The 27,262-nt window shown below is 36.8% G+C and overlaps 1 protein-coding gene across 3 annotated transcripts in view; it reads right to left on the bottom strand.

Annotated features, from left to right (window-relative positions):
- Nucleotides 1–27,262, bottom strand: part of WBP1L (WW domain binding protein 1 like) — a 59,587-nt gene that overhangs the window by 8,025 nt on the left and 24,300 nt on the right. For all 3 annotated transcript variants that reach the window (XM_074295466.1, XM_074295468.1, XM_074295467.1), the window contains exon 2: nt 13,600–13,702. In XM_074295466.1, coding sequence (XP_074151567.1) covers nt 13,600–13,702 — 103 coding nt within the window. The remainder of the gene's footprint in view (nt 1–13,599; nt 13,703–27,262) is intronic.

Here is a 27,262-nt window from a genome sequence, read left to right as displayed (position 1 = left end):
GGGTAGCCACAATTTTGGGAGGAAAAAAACAAACATCCATAAATCATAAATAATCACATTTCAATTATTCAATAATCAGAAAACTAACAGTTAAGAAAACCTCAGGGTGCCATTTTATACATACTAGAATGGCAAATATAGCCTCTTCCCCTGCCCCCCTCAAAAAAAAAATTTAGGATTGGCAATTGTTAGTGGAACTATAAACTAACAACTATTTTGGAAACCAAAATGATCATACCTTTTGACAAAGTAATTTCATTGCTAGGATTTCAAACTTTAAAATATCAAAAAAGGACCCATCAGCATAAAAATATTCCTAGTTCTAAAAAATTATTAATAGAATCATAGGTCCAGAGCTAGAAGGGACCTCAAAGGCCACCTGATCAAACCCCCTCATTTTGCATATGAGGTCCAGAGGCCAAGTGACTAGCCAAAGGTCACATAGATCATACTGTTTGTCCTGCTTATTTGTAATAGTAAAACAAAATAAAACAAAAACCCAAACCAAACACAAACTGAAAATAGCCTCCATGTTCTAATGACTGGAAAATGGCTTTAGAAACATTGGCATATAATGTAATAGAACATTGTAATGTCATAAAAAAAAGATAAAGAAACATGGAAAAAACTTTAGGTGTAGCCAAAGTGACATGGGAAAACCAGAACTGACTATAACAGTATATTTTAAAAGGCTTCAAATTCTGGGCAGCAATTTGAAACTATGCCCCCCAAAAACTATAAAATTGTGTATATTCTTTGATCTAGCAGTGCTACTACTGGGTCTTTCTCCCAAAGAGATCATAAAAGAGAGAAAAGGACCCACATGTGTGACAATGTAGCAGCTCTTTTTGTGGTGGCAAAGAATTGGAAAATGAACAGATGCCCATCAGTTGGGGAGTAGCTGAATAAGTCATGGCATATGAAAAGTGATGAAATATTCTATATTATATATTCTATAAAAAATGATGAACAAGTTGATTTTAGAAAGGCCTGAAAAGATTTACATGAACTGATGCTGAGTGAAACAAGCAAAAGCAGGATACACAGTATACACAGTAACAGCAAGACTGTGGGATAGTCAACTATGATAGATTTGGCTCTTCCCAGCAGTTCAGTGATCTAAGACAATCCCAATAAACTTTGGATGGAAAATGCCATCTGTGTCCAGAGAAAGAACTATGGAGACTGAATGTAAATCAACACATGTACATTCACTTTCTTTTTTCTTTTTCTTCTGTTTTATTTTTTCTCTTTGTTTTTCTCCTTTTGTTCTGATTTTTTCTCTCAACATGATTCATAAGGAAATATGCAAAAAAATCAATGTTCATATGTAACCAAAATTTTTTTTTAATTTTTAAAAATTAAAAAAATTTAAAAGGCTTCAGATAGAAAGAGTCATCAAATAAACATTATTTATATGCTTACTTCCATTTTTGTTAAATCCTAGGTTTTTATGTGGAATTTTGTACTCTATTTTATGTTTATCTTTGTTGGTGATTATTAAATTTATGAATAAAAACTCTAAAAAACCTTTCAAAAATATCTTTCCCTGTCAAATGTTGTCTGTGATTATAATGAGGGGAGGAAAGGAAGGAATTGGCTTTATACAGCACTTATTATGTACCAGGCACTGTGTAAATATTTTACTAATATTAACTCATTTGATCCATATAATCCTGCAAGATAGGTATACTATATCATCTCCATTTTACAGTTGAAAACACTGAGACAAATAGAAGTTAAGTGACTTGCCCAGGATCATAACAGTGGTAAATGTGTGAGGTGAGACTGGATTTGAATTCAGGTCTTCCTGATTTCAAACCTGGTTCTTTATTCACTGTACCCCCAAGGTGAGTCAATGACTAAAAGGCAATACCATTATCTCTCAGTTGCTGGAAAGGATTTCGAAGAATCCTGGTACAACATCTCCCTGACTTTGGCCTGCCAGGTGTCCCAGCCCCAACCAATGGAGTCAGATTGGGAAAGAAATCCCATTGCTACAGAAATCATGAGTGTCCCTCGTGTAGGAGTTCTTAATCTAAAGTCTGTGAACTTGGGTTCCCCGATCACAGTATTTTGATAATTGTACTTCCACATAATAGGTTTCCTTTTGTAATCCTATAGATTTTTTTAAAGCACTTAAAAGGATTTTTCTGAGAAAGGGCCCACTGACTTTGCCACACTGCCAAAGGGGTCCATAATACAAACTGAAGAATCCCTTTGGTCTCATAGAATCATAATACCAGAGCTGAAAGGCATCTTAGGAGTCATCTAATCCAACCAATTTCTAACCAGGAGAAACCTCTACAATGTCCTTATAACAAGCAGTCAGTCATTCAGCCTTTCCAGGGAAAGATCTGTAGAGGCAGTTCACTCTATTGCTGTGAGTTGTTAGAATGTTTTCCTTTATATCTCTCTGAAAATTCTGCCATGATTCCTAATTCTGCCCAATAGAGCCAAGCAGAACAAATCTAAAAGTTTAATCCTCCAAACACTTCAAACCTACTATCATTCCTTCCTCTTCCCTTCTCCTTCATCTCTAGATCTTCCCCAAACTAAACATCCCTAGCTCTTTAACTGATTCTCATGAGGCATGTACCTGAGGCCTATCATTACCCTCCGTACCTCCTTTAGTTCAACCATTGCCTTTGTCACTGTGATCTGGGGAGAGCATAATGCAACTATCAATTGGTGTTCTCTGGACATAAACCTTCTCCTAATGTCTAAGTCATTTAAGTTGCATTGTCCTGGGGGAAAAAAAGGATTCTGGGTTTCCTATCACTTGGTACAATTACTTCTTCTCCACAAAAACAAAATTAAGAGCTTCCCTCATGGAGACTTAATCAATGCAGACACCTAACTACATTAAATTTAAGATGTCATTGTTAGTGGAGGAGGAGGGACTGGTCAGGTGAAAGGGCTATACATACTCAACACCTGAGGAAGAAGACACTGAAACAGACAGAGGTGGTTTTGATTTTTGACTGCATTTGATCAAAAGCATGGAGATAAAAGGAGGGCAGAATGGACACTGGGAAGTCCAGTTTGTCTAAAATGTAGAGTACATAAAGGAGAGGAACTGGGAAAATGACAGTGCCATCAAAAGAAAAAGGCAGAGTTGGAGAAGAGGCAGAAAGTTCAGTTTTGGACATGACAAAGTTGAGGTGCAGCAGGGAATCTGGGGAGAGATTTCAGGAGGAAGGATACTGATTTGAAAGTCTCAGCTGAATAGTGAAACAGCTAAATGATATTTTAGGGTAAAGAGGTAGATAAGGAGATGAAGGAGGGATCATCACGAGATGGAACCACAAGTATAGACCTGTCTTTTCACCATCAAAGAACCAATGGCGTCATAATCTCCCAGGCCACACATTTCTGTATTTAAAATAAAATCTGATAAGTCAATTCTAAAGATAAATCTACCTCTCAATTTTAGCATTACCATATAATACTAAGTCTATGTCAGAAGACATGGGTTTGAATCTCCAACCTATAACACTTCCTAGCTAAACAATCACAACTAGGGTCAAATCACTTAAATTCTCAGAATCTTGATTTCCTTATCTAAAACATGGGGGTAATATTTTTTACTTATCGCATAAGGTTATGAGGAAAGTGCTTTAACACTTTAAAGTACTATATAAAAACATGGGATTAGGACAGTAGCCATGAATATAATAGGAGACCTTGGCCTTTTTAATAGTTAGATAATCGTTAAGATAAAGTTAAGAAAATGGTCTCTTTTAGTAGACATCCCCCCAAAAAAAATTAATCTGGGAGGGGAAGACCTTCAGGATTTCTGGTCCAAAACAGAAACCACTGATGTCTACATTTTCTCTGAATTAATCAGGGCCCAAACAAAGACCAAGCACCTACTGCTGGCCAATCAGAGCACCAGAGTGACAATTCTAGGGTAGAAAAAAGGGAGACAAGCTGGGCAGTATGAGAAGAAGATATGGATGTGGAGGTCAAAAAAAAGAAGGGGACAACTGGTAAAGTTAACCTAGGCTTGTTTTGTAAAATTGATCTCTCCCAAGTCATTTCCCTACAGGAACTGTTTTGCTCTGTTTTCTTAGGAGACAGCACAGGCAGTTAAAACATAAAAAGCCAGCATTCTTCTTCAAGTCCCTAACATATCATTGCTTGCCTCAGGTGAGTTAGCAAGAACTGTCAAGGGTGGGTTAAGACAACCAAAAATGTTTCTCAGACACTAGAGGGGGAAACCATGCCAGAAGTAAAGCCAGTTTAGTGGCATGACTGGGCACTAATCTATGTGCAGAAACAGAACAGATGAACAGGTTCTATTTAAGTAAAATACATGGGAAGCAGGGCAGAAGGCATTCTGCTATTACCGACACAAAACTAACTAGAGCAACCGATCCAACTTAAACTGGCATCACTGTCCCCTTGAAGGAGAAATGTCATGATTGACCCCCGTGGAATTGTGCAAACTTCTCATGAAATTCCCTTCTTTTAGTACGGTTTCACAAACAAGGAGGAAAAGAGAGTTTAAAAAAGAAAACTAAAACTAAACAAACAACAACAAAATACCAAAAAGACCCAAAGACCTTCTTCAACGACTCTTTAGAAGCAGTGACCTCATCGTGGGGAATACTGTTCATCTTTGGGAAATGGAAAACACGTCAGCATAGTCCAATGTAAAGGACTAAGTCATATACCTCAGAGTTCATTATAAGCTTAGAAAAATGTCCTTGTTCTGCTGGTAGGAAATTCTCTAACAATATGCCAAAGTATACCCCCTTGATAGACTCTGGGGACTCATATCTGGTATAGGGAGAAGACAGAGTAAAAAGAGACTTAGCAGAAATGAAGTTATACCACTAGAAAACAGGCAGGACTTTCTGACAATACTGACTGGGCAAGGCATGTCAAACTGTCACAAAAGGTAGATATCCATAAATCCTCCATTGTATCCTTTTCCCTCAAAAGGTCAATTCTTGGGAAGTTCAGACTATTAAGGAGGTTTGATTACTTCACTTAAATCATTAAACAACTTGCCAACAGATATTAAATTGTAGAAATGATAACAGATCAAAAGGGAATTAAAAAAAATCTTTTAATTATTTTTCACCTAAAAATCTAATACAAAAATCACCTCTGACAAAGAATTAGGTCAAGAACAACTTCTCATTTCTGTCTGTCTTTTGGAAAACCAATCAAAGGTTTGTTCATGGATAAAATAGGATACAGAATGATGTACACAAGTGACCCAGAAAGAATACTCTAATTTTGAGGTAAACATTACTGACCTACTGACATACTTAAGACAAACGGATGATAAATATAATGGGAAATAAGGCTATAGTCATTAAATGAATATAGTAATACTATGCTTTATGTAATCTTTGGAAAATTCCCTGGGAAAATTCTTTTCCCTATCTCCAACTCTCACACTAACGTGAAAATCAGGGTAAAACCATTTATAAAGAGCATTTTTCTGTGATTATTCAGGCAGACTTCCTATCTATTTCTCCTTAGATTTAAATCACTGGATCATAAGACCACAAATTTAAAGTTGGAACAAATCTGGAAAAGTCATGTTATTCCCTCATTTTATAGATGAGGAAACTGAGGCAGAAAAAGGTTAAGTTTCATACAGGTAGTGACAGAATTTGATTTTGAATCTGATTTAAAAGACTATGTGTGTCACTGGGTAAGTTTTTCATCTTTGTATTTCTAGCACCTAGTCCGTTAATAAGCACTTAAATATTTATTGGTTATTTCCTCTTCCTGGGTTTTGGTTTTCTCATTTGTGTAAGACTGGGCATAAGAAAACATATATCATCCAATCCAAAGACCGGAGGGAGTCTCACCTACATTGCCCAACACTGCTTTATTAGAGCCAGAGTTACAGATATATTCAGGACTGATGATACCTCCTTTCCTTATGTCAACAGGCAGAATTAAAGACCAAGAGGAAAAAGATAATGGATTGACCCAAGTTATACCCTTCAGGAGAGAGAAAGAAAGGAAGGGAGTTAATTGCTCTCTGTTAAGGTAAATGAACTGATAGGGGAAGATAGCAAGATTTCTGAGTTTACAGCTAGTTCAATATTTAATGACAATTATAAAGGATTAGAAATACACTCTGTCAAGGACTTCCTGGCTCAATCTTCCCTATCTCCTCCTCCCCCACAGTTATCAGAATGGAAAAAAATCCTAACCACTTTCTCCATGTCAGTTAAAATCTAGAAGGTAATAGTGGAAGTAGATTCAAAATGGCAAAGGCCACAGAAGGGTTGATGATATGAGAACTAAAGGCTCCATTCCAAATTCAATGTTCTTTCTCTAGGGTGGGGCTTGTGTACAATGTTTCTTCATCAAGAAAGGTCAACAACATTAAAGAGGAAAAACACTGAGAGGAGGTGAAATACCAGGAATGTGGTGACTGATGGAGAAGTCATCTTTTTTTTTCTTATTTTTATTCCTTTCCTTTTGTTTTCTAGTTAGACAATTACCTTAATTTTTAAAAAATACACATTTCTTTATAAATCATGTTTGGGGAGAAAAATCAAAACTAAAGGAAAAAGCATGAGGAAAAAAAAAAAAAGTGAACCTAACATGTGTAGATTTATATTCAGTCTCCAGAGAAATCATCTTTTGCAGAAAAGACTCACTGTGGGAATCTTGGACATTGTCAGTTTTAGTACAAGTTTCAAATTCTTGATACTATTCCTGCGAAAGAAAAAGTGTTTCCTTCCTGCCCTAGTTCTCTTCTGGCCCTATTCTTTTTTTCCCTCTCACAAGCACCTTGTGGAAGAAAAGATCCAATTCAATCCAACAAACATTTATGGAATTATGGAATTCTTACTCCGTGCAAGACCCTGTGCTAGAAGAACAGGGTTGGCATAAGTAACTCATTCCCAGAGGAAAGAGCTATTTCTACTAATGCAGGTTGGCACCATCTCTACAACTTACAGTCTTAGAGAGCTGCTGAGGGCAGAGAGAAGTTAAAAGCCTTGCCCAGAGTCACAATGACATATATGTTGGAGGAACAAACAAGTCTTCCTAGCTCCCTAATTATGCCCTTCTCTTGCTGGGGCAATACCAAATATGAACAAGGCATCGTCCCAACCTTCAGGCTCGAAACCTAGTTGGGGAGTTAGGACAGGCTAAGTGTCATATAAAACCAATATACCAAGTACATAGGAGTGATGCAAGTTGCTTAGGGATATCAAAAGAAGGTCAGAGAACCACTGGCCATGTATGTGGAGAAGGTATATCAAGAAAATCTTTTAACCTTAAACTTCCTGCAGAACTGAAAACAAAATGCCAAATGGCTAGCTGTCAGTGCTGTGACCCTCCTATCTGACTTTGAGAGCCGAATTCTGTGCATAAGGGATTCACTCTGCTTGGCAGCCAAGGCTCCTGGAGGGTCTATCTGAAAGGGACCAGGAGCTTAATTTACTCTTTTCAGAGCCTGCTTCCACTGGTCACAGACACCCAGAAAAACACCAAGCTAAAAGAAAACTTTTTTATGTTGTATGCTTTATGTGCCAGGGTAGAAGAACATGAACCCAGAGACGAAGTTGCATTTTAAACATTTAAATACAATTTTTCTACCTGCTTCATAATAACTGTTTCCTCTTTTTTTTGCTTCTTATTTATAATATTAGTAGGAATTATCCTGAGGTAGCTTGTCCCCTCTTGGCTTTTGGTAGTCCATTCACACAGACTCTTCTGGAAATTCCAGGTTTGTTCTCCTACTAGTCCTAAAGGGGAAGCAAGAGGGAGAGGTCCCGATTGCAGGAACCACTCCCATAGGCTACAAGATGTGGGTGTCTGAAGGCTATATGTCCCAGCCAAGAGCTTAATTTTCTTTCTATTCCAAATAAATGAGCTCTTTCAAGCCAACTCCCTCCCCAACAGTGAGAGGGAGAAAAAAGGAAAAAGAGGAAGTGGTGAAGTTCTTTTGTGTGCCTAGGGCATTCTGCTAAGTGTCAGACAAACAAATTCCCTCCTTCCAGTCCCCCAAATATACTAAAGAATTGTTTCCAAGTGGAAGGAAGAAATGAGGGTACAGAGTTATCTGGGAAGGTGGTCTACAGATTTCAGTCCTCCAAACAGCCACAGTGACAGCCTAGATACCTACTTCATTACCTATAACGTCCCTGGGCAGAATATTTTCTATCTCTCCCTCTGTTCCCATAAGGTTGTCCCCATTCTTTATGTGAGCTAATCTAAAATAAAATTTAAAATTTCTATTTAAATTCTAGCAATTGGAATTACTTCATCTAAGTTATGGAAGGCCAGTACGCTAGAAACATTAAATACCTTTTCAGTATTAATTCACCCCTGATATACCATGACAACCTATCTATCTCATCAGTAACTCTTAAGGACTCAAAACACCCTGTACCACCAAAAGTGGAACGGTCAGGACTAATTTCCCATTAACTTCTAACTGGGTTGCCCTGATATTCATTTACCCACAGCTTACCCATTTGCTGATAACCCAAATGGGCAAAGCAAGGTATCTTTTTGTTTTAATAGCTGAAGAGAACACTGAAATAGATAAAATCACTAAGTTCTTAAATAATGGAAAAACAATTAACCATCCTGGAGAAGAGATAATGAAAAATAGCTCTTCTCCCCCAAGGTAGAACCAGGAGAGGCTACCAGATCAGAATATTTTACATACTGTCACTTGATGCTATAAGTCTTTGCTTAATCATTTTCCTTTGTCACTAATCTGGTACAGGTACCTATAACCAGGTACAATCTGGAAGGAAAGAGTAGAAAAGGACTGTGATATCTGGACAGAAGGCATCAATCAACAGTCAATCAGCATTTACTAAGCACTTTCTAGGTGCAGGAGGATACAAAACAGTTCCTGACCACAAAAAGCTTATAATTTTAACATGGAAGACAAGAGACTAGGTTTAGTTAGTTAAAATAATCTCCTAAAATGGTCCCATTATTCAAATTTGTAGGCATATTTCCATTGGGCTAGAATCCCATATTTTACAAAATTATAACTGGAATAGTGTGAACTGGAATATATGTATCCACTTTAAGGGGTCCTCATTCATACTCATCAACACTTAACTGATTCAAAGTAGGTAGGGCAATTAGATGCTCTTAACTAAGACAATCACTCTTCTTTGATAAGATCACACAAGCATTTACATGAAGTAGTTTTAAAACACTGGGCCTGGAGTCAAGAAGACTCATCCTTTTGAGTTCAAATATGACCTCAGACCCTTACTAGTTGTGTGACTCTGGACAAGTCATTTAACCCTATTTGCCTCAGTTTTTTCATCTGGTTAATGAACTGGAGAAATGACGAAAGTATTCTAATATCTCTGCTCAAGAAAACTCCAAATTGACTCACAAAGAGTCAGACATGACTAAAAGGATAATAATAGAAATTCACTTTAGAAGGAAAGCACTAGTGGGAAAAGGGAGGAAGGTTTTGGCAGAGGGAGGTGAGAGTGGAAGCAGCACAGGTGATAAGGAAGAGGACAGACAAAACCTCTTGTAGAATGTCCTTCTGTAGGCTAACAAACATAAAAAGATTATTATAAGCCATGCACAGTGCAAATAAAAGGCAAAACACAGTCCCTGACCCAAAAGAACTCACATTCTAATGAGGAAGACAAAATGTGTACTTACAAACAAATAACTGTACTTATAAGATAAATATTGTGTAAATGGGAAATGATCTAAATGAGAAGGTACTAGTAGTCAGGACTAGGAAAGGCCTCACATAGAAAGTGCTGCTAAGTCTTCAAGGAAGCCAGTCAAAAGGTCAGGAGTTGGAGGTGATACAAAAAAAGTACTGAAGACATCCAATGGAAAGGCATGGAGTCAGGAGGTAGAGTCATGTGTGAGCAACAGTGAGAAGACCAGTAAAGCCAGATCAAGAACAGGTGGAGAGATATAAAGTATGACAGGGGAAGGGTAGGAAGTGAAGCTGTATGGAGAAGGATTGTGGAAACCAGCAGAAAGATGGCCAGTGCAGGAATCTGTTATGCCTGACTATACGTGTTTGCAATAGGTTTTGTTTTTCTTGTTTTCTGAGGAAAGTGAGTTGGGAGAAAATGTTGACCTAAAATAAAACAAAATTAAAAATATATATAAAATCAAGAAGACACTTGAATCTGGAGAGAAGGAAACACTAGAGTTAACTGATCAAAGCAGGTGAATATTAGATTTATTTTAGGAAAATTGCTGGCAGGTGTGTAAAAGATAAACTGAAATGGGTAAAAGCAGAAACAGGGAGACCAATTAGAAAGCTATAGTTCTGCAATGGAATTCCATGTGAGAGGTGATGGGGGCCTTAACTAGAATAGTTATTTTGTGAGTGGAGACATATTGTAGACATAAAAGTAAACAAGATCTGTCCACTGACTGGATGTGTTGGTTGAGAATGAGGAATTGGAAATGAGACTGAAATTGTGAACCTGAATGACCAAAAGTATTGAGGTATCCTTAACTGTAATAGGGAAAATTGGGACAGGCATGAGTTTAAGGAGAACATGTCAAAATTGTGCTGCTTAAAAAACATCCAGATCAAAATATGCAACAGGCAATTTATGGTGTATAACTGCAATTCAGATGAATTTAAAATTTTTGAGTCATCTGCATCAAAATTTAATATCTGGGAACAAAGGAGCTAATGATGTCATCAAGTACAAGAGAAAAAAGTACATCAAATACAAAGAGAAAAAAGAAGAGAACAGCTTTGGTATACACCAAAAATTAGAACATGGAAAAAGGCAGCACAGCAAGAGGTAAACCAAGAAGAGTCAGAGAAACCTAAAGGGAGAAAAGATGGTCAATAGGGATGCAGACAAGTTAAGAAAGATAAGGAATGAGAAAAAGATCACTAAATTTGGTGACTAAGATCACTGACAACTCTGAAGAAAAAAATTTCTGATTGAGAAATGAAACTGGAAGCTATATTACAGAGTTTGAAGAGACTAATAGGACAAAAAACAGAGGCAACAAATGTAAACAACTTTTTAAAGTTAACTAGAGATAACCGCCTCCCTAAGAAAGAAAGCTCCGAAAGGAGAATCGATAGCAGGTGTGATCAAATCAAATAAGATTTTTAAGGACTGGGAAGACCGTGAAGTGTCTGTAGCCATCAGGAAAGGAACTAGTAAATAGAAAGAGATTGAAGTTTAGAGTATGGGGATAAAAAGGACAGGAGCAGAGGCCGAGGAAGGGTGGAATCTGATGGAAAAAATGGGAGGGCATGAAATTAAAAGTACATATAGATAGGCGGGCCTTGAGAAGACCATCTACTCATCAAAACCAAATGAGGAGATAATGGCATCAACAAAACAATTAATAAAAAAAAAAAAAAAAAAAAAGTAAGATTCCTGGATGTATGATGACAATCCCCTTGAAACGAGGCCTCTGGAACAAGAGAAGTGAGACCCTAACATGACATACACAGCCACTGAAAGACTATCAGGCACAGCACTACTGCAGCCAGGTGATCTACCAGCTCCAAACTCAGCCAGGGTTTTTCACAGGCCTCTCAATTTCAGGGTATGGGAGAGTGAAATTACTCACCCTCTGAAGGAACATTCTGCAGAACCTATATAATATTTCCGGTTCAGGCATTGGTAGAGTTCAGAGTCGAGCAGAGGTAGAATTTCAAGCTAGTTACCCTTAGCAGATGGCCTTTCAAAATTAGTGGTAAATAAGGCACTGATGCAACCACCCCAAGGGTCAAACAAATCCTTCTTTTTTCTACATGCTCACAAGCTACACAATCTTCACAGATAGTTCTGGACAGAAAAGTCTTATAGTACAATAAGATATATATATTTTTAAGTTAGTAATTCAAATTTTCAAGACCAAATAAATTTAACTCACTTTAATTAAAATTTCTTACTGACATATAACTTAGAAGTGGGAAGCATCAAGATCATCTAGCCCAAGCCCTTCATTTTACAATGAAAAAAGTGATGTCAGCAAAGTGGAAACCAAGTACAGGAACAGAAATGAGATTTTCCTGATTGCCAGAATGACTTTTTCTACTCCACCAACTGAAAGAAGGCCATAACAATAGTTTTTTAAAGTTTGTAAAGCAATTCACAAACACCATCTCATTAGCTCCTCAAAGCAATCCTCAAAGGCAGGTATTATTGTTACCCCTACCTTATAGATGAGGAAAATGAAGCCCAGAAAAAGTTAAGTGATTTGCCCATAGTCTATACAGCAATTAAGGGTCAAAAGAGAATTTGTAAATTAGGTATCCCCTGACTCCATGTCCGACATTCTTCTCACTAAATACTGACTGTACTCCTCATCTCTCTTATGCTCTTATCTGTTGGCAACATCTTTTTAAAAGGGCCCCAAAATATGAAGATGGCACCCAAGATGCTCAATCAAGGTAATATCTGCTTTTTTAAAGCGAAAGACCAGCAAGCAAGCTTTGCCCAGAGTGTGGCTCAGCATCTGGCAAAAACTGCATAATTATTACTTTGACTAGCATCAGGTGTTCTATGAGCTCGGACAAGCACTGGACAAGCCAGGACAAGTTCTGGTCATGAAGCCCTGCTATAAATCAGGGCTATGAATCAAACTTGTCATATTATTGCAGTTACCCCTCATTGTCAGAGCTATAAATATTAAAGTCTCCCCACACTGTCTTGAATCCCGCCCCCCATTAGGAGCATGGCCCCAGCACATGTGTTTTGATCCACTCCTTGCCTGAAAGCCATTTCCCTCACTTTGAAATTAAACTTTTGTTTGATTCCTAACTCTCCTATCTCTAACCTACTTATTTGGCTCCAGCCATGCACAGGTTAGAGGCCAGTTTGGTCCCCAGTTGACAGTAGTAAATTCTTTCCAACCCAAATGATGACACAGGAGTTAAGTGAACCCAGTAGCCCGTATAATACATTTTCTACTTTGCTAATGAATCAAAACAGTATTATCAGGTTTAATACTAACAAAAGACTCACTTCTCAAATAAAGTAAGGGAATCTTAGATGTATAATCCACACAAGCTGTGGGGATCCTTACCTGCAGCTGAGAGTGAGAGTGAGAGAGACCTCCCTTACTCAATGAAAAAAAGTGAAGCTGACACTTGTAGATGAAGAAAGAGCAATCCCAAGGAGGAAATACTGCCTTTGGGCTCCTCCATAGTCTTCTGTACATGTCTAGTTCCATTCTTGAGAACAGAAGCCATTAAATCATGATCACCCTCTATCCCCCAGTAAAACTAAGAAGCTTAGGACATCAGATCATGTACAAAACTAGCAGAAGTTCTCAGGTAGGCCACTGGTCTTTCTAGTACAAGTCATCAAAACATCAAAGTAAGATTCTAAGGCAAAGTATAGTTTCCTAAAGCAGACTGTCTCCTTTTCTCCCTTTCTGATCACAGTGTCAGAAGTAGTCATGGCATCGTTTCAATGTGACAAAGGGATTCTATAAGCCCTGTCTACATAGCCTAAAGACATCTTTCCCAAGGTGCATGAAACACCCCACTGGGTCAACACTTCCCCCACACTCCACAGATCAAGAGAATCTAGAAAGAGCCCAGTAGCCCCCATAACACCAGAGCCAGTCTACATGGACTACAGAAAACCAAATACACCCAAAGCATGAACTTACACCAGAGTTCATAGTAGTAGTTGCAGCACTGAGACTGTCCACAGCAGTGTCCTGTGTCACATATGTAGCTCTGGTTGTTGATCCCCACACAGGTTTCCTTATCCTAAGATCAAAAATATTTGAATGAATTACATTACAGATTTTAATAAGTTTCTCTTTTCATCCAAATGCTCCAGATAATAACAGCACCCAACCCTCTTATCCCAATATGTGGTTCTTTTCATAAATGCTGAAGTTACAGAAAATGAAGCACAGATATGACTCACTAAAGTAAGAAGCCCAGGCACAAAGCACATTTGTAAACAGTAACATCCTTGGGAGAAGAGAAAGGAAGAGAGATGATGACTTAGTTAACTTAAGCATAAATAAAAATCTTGCAATTTTTCATTGTTAAAAGGAATGATGGTATAGTAAAATAACAGAATAAGCAGCCTTTAAAATAAAACTTTCCCTCCCTCTCCCCATAAAACTTCCTGGAATATTCATTGAAATGTTTATTTTAGGATTAAGATCTGGTCAGACAGGAAGGATGCTATGTATAAAATTTGATCACTTGGGCTACATTGCAGATTACACTGCAATCTACTTCAAAAAAGGCCTCAAACCCTGCTGCTACTGAAATTCTTCACACTTAAGGATCTGGCTCAATTCCAATTTGAACTTTCCTCATCAAAATACCCCTTAAGTCTATATTGGTCCCAAGATTCATGTCCATTGCTTGTCTGGGATTGTTGTGAGGGAACGGTTGCTAAGCAGCAGTCCAGCAGCTGCCATATTCCATTTCAATGCACTAGTGGGCGGAGGGAGGGGAAAAAAAATCATACTCCCATTAGGATGTAAGAGCTTTCTTAAACTAATCTTGACTGCAAAGTGTTTTGAGCATGATGCATTCCACAGAGTCATCTAATACCTCCGGCTCTGCCTACTTCAGTAATCCTAAAGAAAATAACCCTCTTTGGAAGGGAAAACAAAATGACAGCACTGGGTTTGCAACTGCTTCCTGAGCTGACCTTGCACATAGCTAACATCCAGGCAGAAGGCTGCCAATGGAAACTCAAGTCACATGATGGGTTCCTCAGCACCAGCCCTTATTTTCTTTTACTACACTTTTCCACTTGGCCAATGGTATAAACAAACCATTTGAGTTACTGTTTTCAGGGCTTGGGCTATGATGCAAATAGTGACTCTATTCTCTCTGAAGCTAAATGAAGAAGACTGGAGAACAAATCCCATAATCAGGCTCAGAAAAACAATTATACTGGTTGCTGAATTCCTTGCCCCCCAACCCCTAGCTGGTCCAGGAACTTTCTCAGCTTCGGATGTCTCATAAGTTAAAGACGGATATGTTTGAGAAAGGAGGATGGGGATGGGAAACATTTATAAATTATAAGAAGAGGAAATAATCAAAATAGTAATATGACTACCACCTCCTCATATTGGTACTTCAAAAAACATTTCTTACCATAACCTTGTGAAACAGACACTGTAAGAATTATTATTATTAACCCTATTTTACTTAAGAGGATACTAAGAGCTTAAGTTCCCTCTCCATGATCATATAGCTAGTAATTGTATCCAGTGGGCTCAAAACCAGGGCTCCAGACTTTAAGTGTACTGCTCTACCTCACTCTGCCATATGTCTGTCTATCTTCTATTCTGAAATATTGCAAACACCATAACTATTATATTTTGGTATACTCAAACAAAAACAATCATCAACAGCACATATAAGCAACAGAAACAATCACTTCCACTAAATTTCTATCGAATGAAATTGGGCTAATATAAGCCATATCTGGGGAGTGGGAAGCACAAATGGATTGAGAAAATACATCAAAGTTGATCGGCAGCTTCTGGAGACAACAGCACGTCACAAGTACTAAGCTCAGGATCTTAAAACCCAAAATTCGAAAAGAAGAGCATTAAAACATAAGGATCAGCCAGAAATTCTTGTATCTATCATAGGTCCTTAAACTTAAAGCTGAAAAGTTAAAAGTCATATTTTCCTTAAAAGTCATTTATCTCCTCATTTTACAGATGAGGAAACCAAGGCCCAAAGACATAATGACAACTAACAGACCCAACATATTTACATACAAAAGCAAGGTCTACCAAAGGTAACCTGAGATTGTCCCCAGTGTAAAAATCTGAAGCTCTTCCATGAGATGCCTCCTTTAAGGCTGAGTCACTCTCCTGTTATATTTAGGGAAAGTAAATCTTGCTAGGACACACAAACTCTAATTTCACATCAAAATAATCAGGTTTCATGAAAGCATCAACATTTCCGTTAAACCTAGCATCCTTTCCAAATGCCATCCTTCTGGCACCAATTCTTAAGAGCCCAGTTCAAAGTGGCCACACAGATCTTAATAGAGGTCATATCCTGTGACACATGAAAGAATCCTGTGACATTGCTTCCCCAGGAAAATCCCATGAACAAAGATATAGCTGGCCAAATGCTTCTGAGTGTGTGCAAATTAGCATGAACTAGAAGAAAATCTAAAATCTCAATAAATCACATCCTTTTAAATGTTATGTCACCTGCTTCCTTTGCTTTCCCTCCCTGCTTTAGTTCTACCTTCTCAGAAAAATCAGGATCAAAATCATCAAGGTCCTCTAACCTAGCACTTTTCAAAACTTTCCAGTTTAGTGAAAGACAAGTTAGCCTACCATTTTCCCACTGTAATCTCTCTTTCTTTTTCTTCTCTCCCCCCCACATGGCACTTGCACACGCACCTATGTGTGAACTCACAATCCCCCAAATCACCAAAGTGTCCAAGGAATATGTGGTCTATTTAAGTATCCTTCCTTGCTTTTATTCCTTCTTTGACAGTTACAGGGAATCTATGTTCAAAGTATAACTATGTCCTTTCTTATTCAGGCTAGCAGCCACAGCAGTATGATAATTCTGCAAAAATACTCTTAAATTATGGTTGGTGAATTTTCACTCTGAATTGTACCTTTCTGTTTTCTATGCTAGTCTCAGTCACACATCACTATATTCTATACTTGTATGGGAGCCAACTTGTAGACCATCTAAGAGAGGACACAGACCATCAAGAATCAGCAATAGTCAAAGGTCCATTGCTGGCCTTTTCATGAATTTAGATTCATAGCCTATACAAACATTACCTCTTACCTCCAGTTAGAAGATACAAGCTCCTATTTAGCAACCCCTAAGGGAGTATGAACTGTTCTAAGCATAGGGAGTGATAGTAGAAAGAAGCAGTAGGAATAGGAGAAGAGAATTCTTATTAAATAGAAATGTTTTAGTATTTGTACACTTAGATATGCCCTTTAAATTACTCCCATGTGTTTTCCTTTTGTTTCTTAAACTTTCTCTTTTAAAACTTGAACACAAACATTCCAATATACAAAGAAAAGAAATGCAAAGACAATTTTGCTAAAAAGCTAATTTTGAATACATGACTCTGTTCCAACACAACTGATATATTAGGGAACATGTTAAGCATAATTCAAATTACGGTTTGCTTATGTGTGATTTCTTCTGCCATGTCACAATGAATTGCAATCTGTAATTCTTCTGATGTCCTCTCCCACAAGCACACTTCAGGGGTCTTTTGCCAAGAAAATGTCATATTTATTGTGTATTTTCTGCTGCAGAAGGAACGGTGGGCAGAAGAGACCTGATATACACCACCATAGTCTCTGTCCTGAGAATCTGTCTTTTTTTTTTTTTTTTAAATGTATGACTGACAAAATGTTCAAACATTGTGTCTCTCATTTTCCCCATAAATCCTGTGGGATTTATTGCACAATTTTGTGATGTTTGGGGGAACACATATAAAATTAAAACAGAACTGACTATATAAAACTATGAACTTCTAGACTTTTTTACATGTTAAATTTAATAAGGCATTAATAAAATCACCTTTTAAGGTACAATAAAACTGGAAAAACTGATTGAGGCCAAGTTGTAAAGGGCTTTAAAATGCAAAAAGAATTTATCTTGTTTCATGGGGCAAAAGGGACATCTGATGGACAGAATCAGCTACACCCAGAGAAGGAACACTGGGAAATGAGTGTAAACTGTTTGCATTTTTGATTTTCTTCCCAGGTTATTTTTACTTTCTGAATCCAATTCTTCCTGTGCAACAAAAAAATTCGGTTCTGCACACACATATTGTATCTAGGATATACTATAACATTTAACATGTATAAGACTGCCTGCCATCTAGGGGAGGGGGTGGAGGGAAGGAGGGGAAAATTCGGAATAGAAGTGAGTGCAAGGGATAATGTAAAAGATTACCCATGCATATGTACTGTCAAAAAAAAAATGTTATAATTATAAAAATTAATTTTTTAAAAAAAGGGACATCTGACATGTGGCAGACACACGTTTAATCATTTGCTGCAGCAGCAACAACACAAGTATTTATTATATTCCATTACAATGAATACCACTTCAAAGAAGCCACCCCCTAAAATAAAACAATTTATATGTTCCATTGTAACAGTAACTTGGGTTGATCTAGTAACAATGAATTCACTACACCCAAACAGTGGCATAAAAGATTTTTCTTGATATCAATAACAACAAAATAACTTTTTAGTGTTATAATTTGCATTGAAAGTGATAGAGCAGATACAAACTGAAACAATTCAATTTCACAAACACTGAAAACATATACTATGTGCAAAGCATCAAATGCTAAGTGCTGGAGATAAAAGACCAAAAAGAAAAAGAAAAAAGATATAGAAAGAAATTCCTTGGAATCGAGGATCTTATTAAAAGAATATAATATGTTCACAATTATAACATAAATGAAAGAACACATGTAACTGAAAGTTTGAAGGAAGATCTCCAAGAATGAGCACCTAAATTGATTCCTGAAGGAAGACAAGGCAAAGGTCATGAAGAAGTCCACCTTCCCCAGCCAAGAACAGTTTATATTAATTTCTAGAGGTGGTGGACAGAATTCAGGGAACAACTTGTAGTCCCAACTTGGCTTAAATACAAACTGTAAAAAGGAAGAAGATAGAGAATAGACCTATGTGATTTCACTGGTAAAGGCCTCCTGCCCCAAGTGAAAAATTCCCTGATAAATGACAGATGAATTGAAAATAAGATGTGCAGAAAGATCCAGAAGGTTAGAGGGGTGGTAGGAACCTGAGACCTATTTCTTTTCATGTGCTAATTTACCTAGAAAGACATATTCCAACTTTCTAAAAGTCAAGTATGGAAATGAATTCAATTTTATAAAATTCCACTCCCACAAAACATGTTAAGGACTTGCAGAATTTATTGTAAAGGCAACATGGGACAGGGGAACAACTACGATGTTTGGAGCCAGAAGACCTGGATCCAAATGGACTTTATGAGACTAAGGCAAATCACTTATCCTTTCTGGGGTTCTGTGAATGAGAAGCCTTCATAATTATGAGCCCTTTTTAGTACTAAATCTATGAATCTGAAGTCTTTAATATCAGCAATTAACCCAAAGATAACTTCCCATGTTTTCACTTCAGAATTTATGATGGTAGCCCAACCCAAACAGTGAAAATCTACTATACATTTTGTTTAATAAGGAACAAAGGGAAAATTATCTTAGAGGAAAAAAAAGAGGCATATAACTGGAAAGTACATTTTTAAAAAAATTAAAGATGACGACTAGTAAAGAAATGGAAAATGAGGTGATGCCCATCATTTGGGGAAATGGCTGAATCAGATGTCATAAATGAATGTGGCAGAGAAATAATGATGAAAATGATTTCAGAAAAAACTAGGAAGAACTATATGAATTGATGCAAAGTGAAGTACTGGGAGACAATCTACACAGTTACAGCAATATTGTAAGATTATCAATTAGCAATATAGTATGATCATCAACTTTGAAAGACTGTGACTGATCATCACAATGACCCACTACAATTCCAATGATTCACTATGAAGCATGCTATACACCTCCAAATAGAGAAATGAGGGACTTGGTGTACAAAAGATATCTTTTTCTTTCTTAAAAGAAAACAAAGTAACAACAACAACAAAAACCACCATAGCCAATGCAGAAATTTGTTTTATATGACTATACATCTTTGTAATGGGGTTTTGTTTTTCTTGCCTTATCGAAAGGTAGAAAAATATAGAAATATAAGGAGGGAGAAAATTTGGAACTGGAAAAATTTTTTTTCCTTAAATCTCTGTGCTTTAAAAAAAAATAAAATTTAAAAACAAATGGATGACCATTCTAGCTATCTATACATATGCAAAAAAATTTTTCATTTCTCTGGTAGCATCAAAAACTGAAGGAAGAATTCTTTAAAGTACCAATGTATAGACAGAGACAATGTTTATGACCCACACATCATAATTAATTAAAATTGCTGCCATTACTGGGTTGGAAAATACTTCCAATAACTGGCTGACAGCAAGAGTACATAAGACTCTTGATTCAAAGAACTAAAATTTTAAACTACTCAAAATTGAAGGGTTTGGGTTTGGGGGGAGGGGAGAGGTTTGTTTATTGGAGAGAAAAAAGGAAACAGAATCATGTAATAGAAATCAACTGTCACTCCCCTATTCAAGAAACTAAAATGGTTCCCCACTGCTGCCTCAATCAAACTGAAACTTTTCAGTTGGCTTTTGAGGCCCTCCTAAGTTTGGTCCCACTTTACCCAATTTCATCTTCCACTCTTCAAAACAAACTTCATTTCTTTACTGTCCTCTCACATATTCCCGATTTATTTCTCGCCTACATGTCCTGCTCCCACCTCTCCATCAATCAAAAGTATATGTAATGTATAAGACTGCCTGCCATCTGGGGGAGGGGGTTGGGGGAACAAGGGTAAAAATCTGAACAGAAGTAAGTGCAAGGGATAATGTTGTAAAAAATTACCCATGCATATGTACTGTCAAAAAAAAAAGTTATAATTATAAAATAAAAAAATTTTTTAAAAAAAAGTATATGTAAAATGCTTTACATTAATTTCAGCCATTAATGTTATTTTGCCTTTAAAGCAAGTCTCACTGCCTCCACGAAGCATTATTATGCTAGTCATTCACCTTTCTTTAAATTAAACCTAGATAACCTATTTCATACAATTTGTTGTTTATCCTTCATTCTTGAGGAGGTCCGCTGAATCATGAGAGTAATGTTTTGACCTGCTTGGTCCTAGTTCAAGTCTTATCTCAAGCTAACTGTATGATAATGGACAAGTGAGCTCAACCTATTTCAAATACAAGTTCAGGTAATTTACTGTGGTGTGTGTGTGTGTGTGTGTGTGTGTGTGTGTGTGTGTGTGTGTGTGTGTGTGTGTGTTTGGGGTGGGGGGTTGACTCTGGCTTCTTTCTCATAAACTAAATGAGATCTTCAAACCTGGCTGTCAAAAAGGTTCTTCTGGATCATACAATTTAAAATTAAGAGTTTTCATTGGATTGTCAAATGTAAAGGAAAGACCAGTGATCTAGATGGAGACCTTTGGGCAAATCATAATATCTTTCTAGGCTTCAGTTTCCTCAAAACAAGTTCTAATTGAAGAGTAAGTTTTTATTGGTACACCTCTGCATCTTAACAGCCTAACAAAATGTAGGCTTTTACTTGGCCTGTAGGGTCTCTATTACATGCAGCTGCAAAGAAAAGACAATCTGGTTTTCAATCACATCTAAGCTCTATGTGAGTTAACATGCCACTTTAATTTGCTATGACTGCCAGTGAAAAAGCCTACCAGTTTCCTCATCATTAGCTACTTCTGTCCCATAATAAATCCACCAAGAAGATTGGCACATTTGGCAGGGGCTAGTCACTCGAAGTGAGGCCTGAAATAGTAGGTGACATATTGAGGGGGGTTAGCCATTTGGCACACTGGAGAGCAGCAAGGGGCTATTTACGGGGCCATCAGTGTGTACTTTGCCTGATTCCATCCTGTACTATGAAAATTCAATGCTCAATGATGATTCTGTGAACAAGGGTCTAGCAAACTCATTTTTGTTCCTTTATTTTCTAATGAGCATTTTTCCTGCAAGGTAAGTACAAGACTAATGAATACAATTCCGTATTCATTTGGTGATTCAGGAAACTGCAGAACCTCTAAGCGATCATTCTGAATAATTATCACTGAAAAACATACAGCAGAATATATGTATATGGTTCTCAGGACACTTCTTATAAGGATTTTGATTTTGATGTTTTGCTTTAAATAAAGGTCACATAGGCTTACTGTTTGCCTCTTCCTATAAGTCAAGAACAGAAAAACCATTCTGATTGAGAGTTCTCAGGCGGATTGGTTAATCATCACTACAGGATTCTCCCTTGAACAATACCGATCACAATCTATAAATACTCAATTCCAGTGATGTTGGCTTCTTTTCAAGAACAGAAAAGCCATTCTGATTGAGAGTCCTTCTGTGGATTGGTAATTGTCACTGTGGGGTTCTCCTTTGAACAACACAGATCACAATCTAAATATTTAATTCCAGTGACACTGATTTCCTTGTTGTTCTGCAAAACTTCATCTCTTAGCTCTGTTGTTTCCCATGCCTAGAATTCCCTGCTCATCTCTGCCTACTGGTTTCTTCTAAGTTCCAACTAAAATATCATCTTCTAAAGGAAGCATTCTAACCCCTCTTATTTCTAGTGTCTTCCCTCTAACAATTATTACTGAAACTGTATATAGCTTGTTTCTATATGTGCATTACTTGCCATCTCTCCCATCAGAGTCTCTTGAGGGCAGTCTTTATTCTTTACTGTGCTTAGCACATAGCAGATGCTTAATGTTTACTGTCTGACAATCCACCCCCAATTTCTCATCCACCATGTGTCTTGTTTAAGTTCCTGAGTTCTCTAGATTCCTCTAAAGGGGGTCCACCCAATATGCTCAAGGTCTTCTCTTGTCACTGTGTGGATATAATAATATATGACTATCCCTCACTCTTGAATCACAATTTCAACTTTTTTTTAGCCAATCATCTTTCTGATGAAGGCCTTTATATGTCAGCTCACTTGTACCCATCATGTGCCTCTACTCTGCCCTTGGGTGACCCACAACCTTAATATTTTGGAGATTAGTATTACACCACTTATAACTAGTCACATAGCATCCACAGAATGGTTCTGTCATGAAAGTGAGTTCATATATCAGGAAGAAGTGTGGAGTCATTAAAATCACCCTTCAATTTCCAAATGTAATTCAGTCCCCTTTCCTCTCTTGTTCATTTCTGGTCCCCATTCAATGTCTATTCTGGTACCTGTCAGAGATATAAATACTGATAAATTATTTCTTTAGCCCAGTCATCCAGCTTCACATCCTATTCTGAACAATATATACATTTTTTAAAAATTCACTTGATTTTTCCTATATGGATAGTAAGCTGGAATTCATTTAGGTAATTTATTTATTTAATGTATTGAGTACAATGTTATATGCAAAGAGGAGCATCTGGAGGGCCTTCCCACCTATCAGGAATGCTTCTACCATAGGATTCTGTGCTGAAAATTCTCCATAAGAGTGACAAATAACTTCAATGAACATACATCTTCCTATTCATGGCTTCTGATTAGTAATCAGAGGGGTACTTAGTTGAACAAAGTTATTTCTGTTAAAGCTTTTATGGGTCTGCCATCTACAAGGAAAAGAATGTGTTAGAAGGAAACTTTTTTTTTTTTATATATATATATATATATTTTATAATATTATCCCTTGTATTCATTTTTCCAATTTACCCCCCCTCCCTCTATTCCCTCCCCCCGACGACAGGCAATACCATACATTTTACATGTGTTACAATATAGTCTAGGTACAATACATGTGTGCGAATATCATTTTCTTGTTGCACAATAAACATTAGAATCTGAAGGTACATGCAACCTGGGCAGACAGATATTAGTGCTAACAATTTTCATTCCCCTCCCAGTGTTTCTTCTCTGGGTGCAGCTACCTCTGTCCATCATTGATCAACTGGAAGTGAGTTTAGAAGGAAACTTTTAAGAGAGCATCCTGCCTTACAAAACAAATGTTTTTATAATCCATAAATATAGAACCTTGTATTCTCTAAATATTTCAGTCATCTATATGGATTTAGACTACTATATAGCAATGCTTGCATGTTTTCACTCCATATTTTCTTTCTTTTTTTTTTTTGAGGCTGGGATTAAGTGACTTGCCCAGGGTCACACAGCTAGGAAGTACCACTGCACCACCTAGCTGCCCCCCACTCCATATTTTCATAAAGGATGTCCTAAGTATGTGTGCAAATCAAATCACTCTAATAAAGATTTTGTAGAGATGGAAAAGTGCCTTGATTGATATTTTTTCAGTACTCTTTTTTGGTACTAAAATCTACATTTCAAATATTACCTATAGTTCTTTCTGATATCATAAGAAAAGGTTTCTGAACTCCTTCAAAAGTGTGTCACCTCCAACTTTTATGTATTACAAGTTGCTTTTTTTGAAGTTTTTTTCACAGAGATATTATTTGATCCTTATGATAACCCTGTGAAATAAGTTATCGTAAGGATCAAATAATATCTAGGTCCTTATAATCTGCACATAATATAAGAAAGCTGAAGTTCCAAGAAATTAAATGATCTGCTTATATTCACATACTAAGTAAAAATAAAATAAAATAGGACAACTTAAGTCTCCTATATCCTACTTTACAATTCTTTCCTCTAAAGTATAGTACACCTTGAGAAGCAATGGAATGCAATAGAAAGAGACTTGGGGTCAGGAAATTCCATTTCTAACATTTACACTAAGCACAGCACCAGGTGCTGATTCTGAGTATAACACTTGTTAGACTTTCTTTTTCTCAATTGGAAATTGAGGGTCATTAGTTTATTATTATACTATTCTAAGGGAAGTGTTTTATCAACCCTAAAATGTTATATAAGGGGCAACCAAGTGGATAGAGCACTGGCTTTGGAGTTCAGAGAACCTGAGTTCTAGCCACAAACACTTCCTAGTTAAGTGACTCTCAGAAAGTCACTTAAGCCCAACTGCCTCCAAATAAAACAAAACAGTAACAATCATTATCAATATTTCAGTTAATTGAGATTGTACTTTTTAAAGGATACTTGGTAAAACATCTCTAAACATGGAAGAAAGTATATTTTAAGGAGTTAAGAAATGATATGAATGCAAATTTATCTTTATGGATATATTTTAATAAAATTTTAAACAATTCCATTTTATCATACCATTTTGGAGTGAAGTTACACTTACAAATTTTACAAATTTTAAGGGTAATTTTTACTTTAAACCTGCTTCCTCAGAAACTCTATTCCACTTCAGCAGCCTTACTTGGGGCCAAAGGATAATGTCCAACAACCTTCTCTTTAGCGCATCACCCCCCTAGCTGGAGACCAGCACCAGATTTATAGTCAATAAAAATTTCAGACCAGTTCAAGAAAGCAGTATAAAGTAGTAGGCAACACCAGATTTATGGTTAATAAAAACTTCAGGTTAGATCAAGAAGGCAGTGTGAAGTAGTAAAAGCACTAAATTTGATGTCAGAAAGACCTGAGTTCTAATCCTATCTCGAGATACTTTAAAAGATAACTTTTAGACCATAGGCAAAATCACTTTACCACTCTGTGCCTCAGTTTCCTCATCTGTAAAATGAAAGAGTTGGATTTCATAGCTTTTAAGGTCTCTTATAGTTCTAAATCTATGATCCTATAAACTGTTTATTTCTGTTTAGAGAGCAAGAAACACATTAAAAATATGCAAGCTAACAGAGAATAAATGACAGACCTTAGAAATTAGAAGCTCTTTTCATTAGACATTAATAACAATAAAATGGGGGAAAGTACCTAACTATAAATCTTCTCTGCAAGTCTAAAACAGATTTCAGATTATTTGGAGGAGGCATTTATATCTCTTGCCAGAAAAGGCAAGTTACATTAAATATAAATTATAAAAGAAACCTGGCTTTAAGCATAGAATTATTGTCAAGAATTATCATCAAGAATTACTGCTTAATTGTTCCTAACTCAAAGTCCAATGAGAGGGAAATGAAAATTTCTATTTCAGAAATGTTATATCTGATCTATCTGATGGCAAAGTGACCATCTGCCAACTGTTTTCAATATGATAAGTCCTAAATTGATGGTCATTAGCTGAGGGAGCAGTTTAGGAGTTAAGATTTCAAACTACTAAGTTGTTTATAAATACAGAGGCAAGTAACCAAACACATTGCTTGGAATGACAGTAGAAAGCACACCCTGACTTCCATTAGAGACCTGTTTTCCACTTATGAAAGCACTTCTTTCTTTCAGCCTTTGACTCATTCTCTCCCTATAGTACAGATTCCTCTTCATCCAGACTTTCCTTTCTAGTCAACACTGAACAAGATCACTTTTCTCTGAACTTCAATACTTAAGTCTGTATCACATTACATTACATTGTGTCTCACTTAAACAGTTATTTACTTGGTTTGTGTTTGTTTTGTGACTTCCCCAACAGAAGAGGAGCTCCTTGAGGACAAGGATAACCCACTTCTCACTTGCTGTCACAGTGTAACCCAGCTCAGGACTGCCCATCTGAAAGGGATTCAAGAAAGACCTGCTGATTGATAATGAAATTAATACCACATAATTCCCCTTAAAATAGTTCACACAACTACACATTACAAGCTGAAGCAAGATTCAAATCTGGGCTGCATCTATGTGATTTTAGTTTAGCTTATTGTTGCTTTAGTTACAGCTAAGAATAATGTTTTGATTGAAGTGTAATGCCCTCCCTGATTCTCCCAAATTGAGTGGTCCTTCTTTCTTTTCCTCAACATTTCCAGTACTTCATCTGTGCACCTTTTATGGCACTTAACATAGTCTGACTATTTCTGCACACTCTGACCCTAACATGAGATGTTCCAAATACTGAACAGCAAGCCTGTAAGAACTATGCAAATCACAAGCTTGTTTTCTAAAACTTAGAACCTCATCAAACAAAGCAGAGGTCTAAAATCTGTCTGGAAATCCACTTAGTTTTAGTGATAGTTCCTATTTTAGGAGTACTCATTAGTTCTATAGTGAAGTTCTAGAAGCTTTTAAAGTACTGATTAGTAGCTAAACTATGATCTCCAAACTAAATGAGAACCACATGACAAATTGTTCATTGCTTAAAAACCAGGACTTTGAGCCAGGAGGCCCTTTTTTGGGGTAGGCTCATTAAACCTAATAATGTCAAATAGGGAGGGGCTTGAAAAACAAAATAGCTGTTTCTATTGGACTGAATCCTGAGGGAACTAATCATATATGTAAAATTCAATTCAAGCAGGTCCTACAAAGCAATTGGCTTACTTCCTCAAATTTACTTATAATACTTTGTATCCTTTTTCCTCCCTGTATCACACCTAACATGTATTATGTATCTGTATTATGTATATTATCTATTATGTATCAATGCTACCAGTGATGAGAATATCTACATCAATTAAACTACTTATGTCATCAAAGTATACCCAAAAAACACTTAGTAAATTTTTGTTGAAGTGAATTAAAGATGCCCCTTCCATATTTTCCCTCCACTTAACATTTCTCCACTTGACACTTCTGACATTCTTGAAAGTATTTCTCTTTGGCTAGGGACAAATGTTTAAAAAAATTCCTAATACATATCTACTTTGTTCCTATTTAGAAGAGGAAAATGGTTCATTGTCAGGCAACATTCAATCTCCAGGTTCAAATCATTAAGATCAAGCCAC

Source organism: Sminthopsis crassicaudata, chromosome 2 (assembly GCF_048593235.1).
Source record: "Sminthopsis crassicaudata isolate SCR6 chromosome 2, ASM4859323v1, whole genome shotgun sequence".
In the NCBI taxonomy this organism is placed as follows: domain Eukaryota; kingdom Metazoa; phylum Chordata; class Mammalia; order Dasyuromorphia; family Dasyuridae; genus Sminthopsis; species Sminthopsis crassicaudata.
Note: the sequence above shows the minus strand (reverse complement) of the source record. Positions and strands in the feature narration are given on the sequence as shown.